This window comes from Bos indicus, chromosome 23, assembly GCF_029378745.1.
Source record: "Bos indicus isolate NIAB-ARS_2022 breed Sahiwal x Tharparkar chromosome 23, NIAB-ARS_B.indTharparkar_mat_pri_1.0, whole genome shotgun sequence".
In the NCBI taxonomy this organism is placed as follows: Eukaryota; Metazoa; Chordata; class Mammalia; order Artiodactyla; family Bovidae; genus Bos; species Bos indicus.
This window is the reverse complement of record NC_091782.1, coordinates 31582897-31584650: the sequence shown is the minus strand read 5'-3', so window position 1 is coordinate 31584650 and position 1754 is coordinate 31582897. Positions and strand designations below refer to the sequence as shown.

Genomic DNA, 1754 nt, shown 5'->3' with positions numbered 1-1754 from the left:
AATATATTTAGTGAATTAGAGATTTAATGAAGTGCCAATGAAGTCTCAGTGTCTCTCCATCTTAACGGATCAACACTTTCTTTTTGCAACGAATATTGTGTAATACATCTTTACAATATTTACTTTTGTAATACCTCTACTTAGTTAGCTATGTGCTTACCAAACAAAAGTCATGGCTTAAAATATGGTTGTTAAAATATAGATATATTATCGTTAACTCTCATTCTTCTAGCCTAGGTAATAGAAAGAAATACATTAATGATTTTATTTGTTTCAGCATCCCCTACCCAGTTCCTCTATTACATGTAGGTTCATGAACCAGCATTAAGTTCTAAGCAAAGGCTAATCAAGCTCCAAAATCTGCCTGTGGTGTTTCCAGCAAGTATAGTCAGAGCAATGAGAAGATTCAATAACACTCTTCATCACTCTAAGGGCTTTGTTCTGGTGGGCTTCTCTGAATGGCCCAAACTAGAAATGGTTGTTTTTGTGGCCATCTCCATTTTCTACATAATGACTCTACTTGGGAATTCAGCCATCATTATCTTGTCGCGCCTTGATCCTAGACTTCACACCCCAATGTATTTCTTTCTGGCTAATCTCTCTTTTTTGGACCTTTGCTATACTACCTCCACTGTCCCCCAGATGCTGGTCAACATACAGAGCCACCAGAGAAATATCAGCTACGGAGGCTGCATAGCTCAACTATTCATCTTCCTTGGCTTAGGATCCACTGAATGTGTCCTTCTCTCAGTAATGGCCTTTGATCGTTATGTAGCTATCTGCCAGCCTCTGCATTACTCAGTTATCATGCATTCTCGGCTATGCCAACAACTGGCAGCGGTGGCTTGGGTAACAGGTTTCAGCAACTCTCTGGTGCAAACAGTGTTGACTTTCCTGTTACCTCGGTGTGGTCAATATCAGGTGGAGAATTTCTTCTGTGAAGTACCTGCCATGCTTCAATTATCATGTGTTGATACATGGATCAATGAAGTGGAGATGTATGCTGCTGTGGTGGTCATAAAAGTTATCCCAGTGGGATTAATCCTGTTCTCTTACATCAACATTGTTAGGTCAGTGGTAAGAATCCAATCTTCTGAGGGTCGAAAGAAGGCCTTCAACACATGTGGGTCTCATCTGCTTGTGGTCGTTATGTTCTATGGCTCAGCCATTAGTGGTTATGCATATATGGCACCCAAGAACAATTCTGCCAAGTTGAAGGGCAAGCTTCTTGCACTTTTCTATGGACTCGTAACTCCAATGCTCAACCCCCTCATCTACACCTTGAGGAATAAGGATGTAAAAGAAGCAGTAAAGAAGCTTCTAGGGAGAGAACTGGAGCAAGGGTGGAACATGGCTTAGGAGAATGTTCAGTTCAGTTCAGTTCAGTCGCTCAGTTGTGTCCGACTCTTCGCGACCCCATGAATTGCAGCACGCCAGGCCTCCCTGTCCATCACCAACTCCCGGAGTTCACTCAGACTCATGTCCATCGAGTCAGTGATGCCATCCAGCCATCTCATCCTCTGTCATCCCCTTCTCCTCCTGCTCCCAATCCCTCCCAGCATCAGAGTCTTTCCCAATGAGTCAACTCTTCGCATGAGGTGGCCAAACTACTGGAGTTTCAGCTTTAGCATCATTCCCTGCAAAGAAATCCCAGGGCTGATCTCCTTCAGAATGGACTGGTTGGATCTCCTTGCAGTCCAAGGGAGTCTCAAGAGTCTTTTCCAACACCACAGTTCAAAAGCATCAATTCTTCG

General features: G+C 43.4%; 1 protein-coding gene across 1 annotated transcript; it reads left to right on the top strand.

Moving 5' to 3' along the window:
- Positions 1–396: 396 nt before the first annotated feature.
- On the top strand, positions 397–1517 carry LOC109576704 (putative olfactory receptor 2B8). Its single transcript, XM_019985347.2, has one exon. It carries the CDS (start codon positions 397–399, stop codon positions 1357–1359), a length of 963 nt encoding a protein of 320 aa, XP_019840906.2. The 3' UTR covers positions 1360–1517.
- The last annotated feature ends 237 nt before the right edge of the window (positions 1518–1754 follow it).

Bases quoted from the DNA above. Each gene is read 5' to 3' on its own strand.
- LOC109576704 (XM_019985347.2), top strand. From the start codon at position 397: ATGAGAAGATTCAATAACACTCTTCATCACTCTAAGGGCTTTGTTCTG.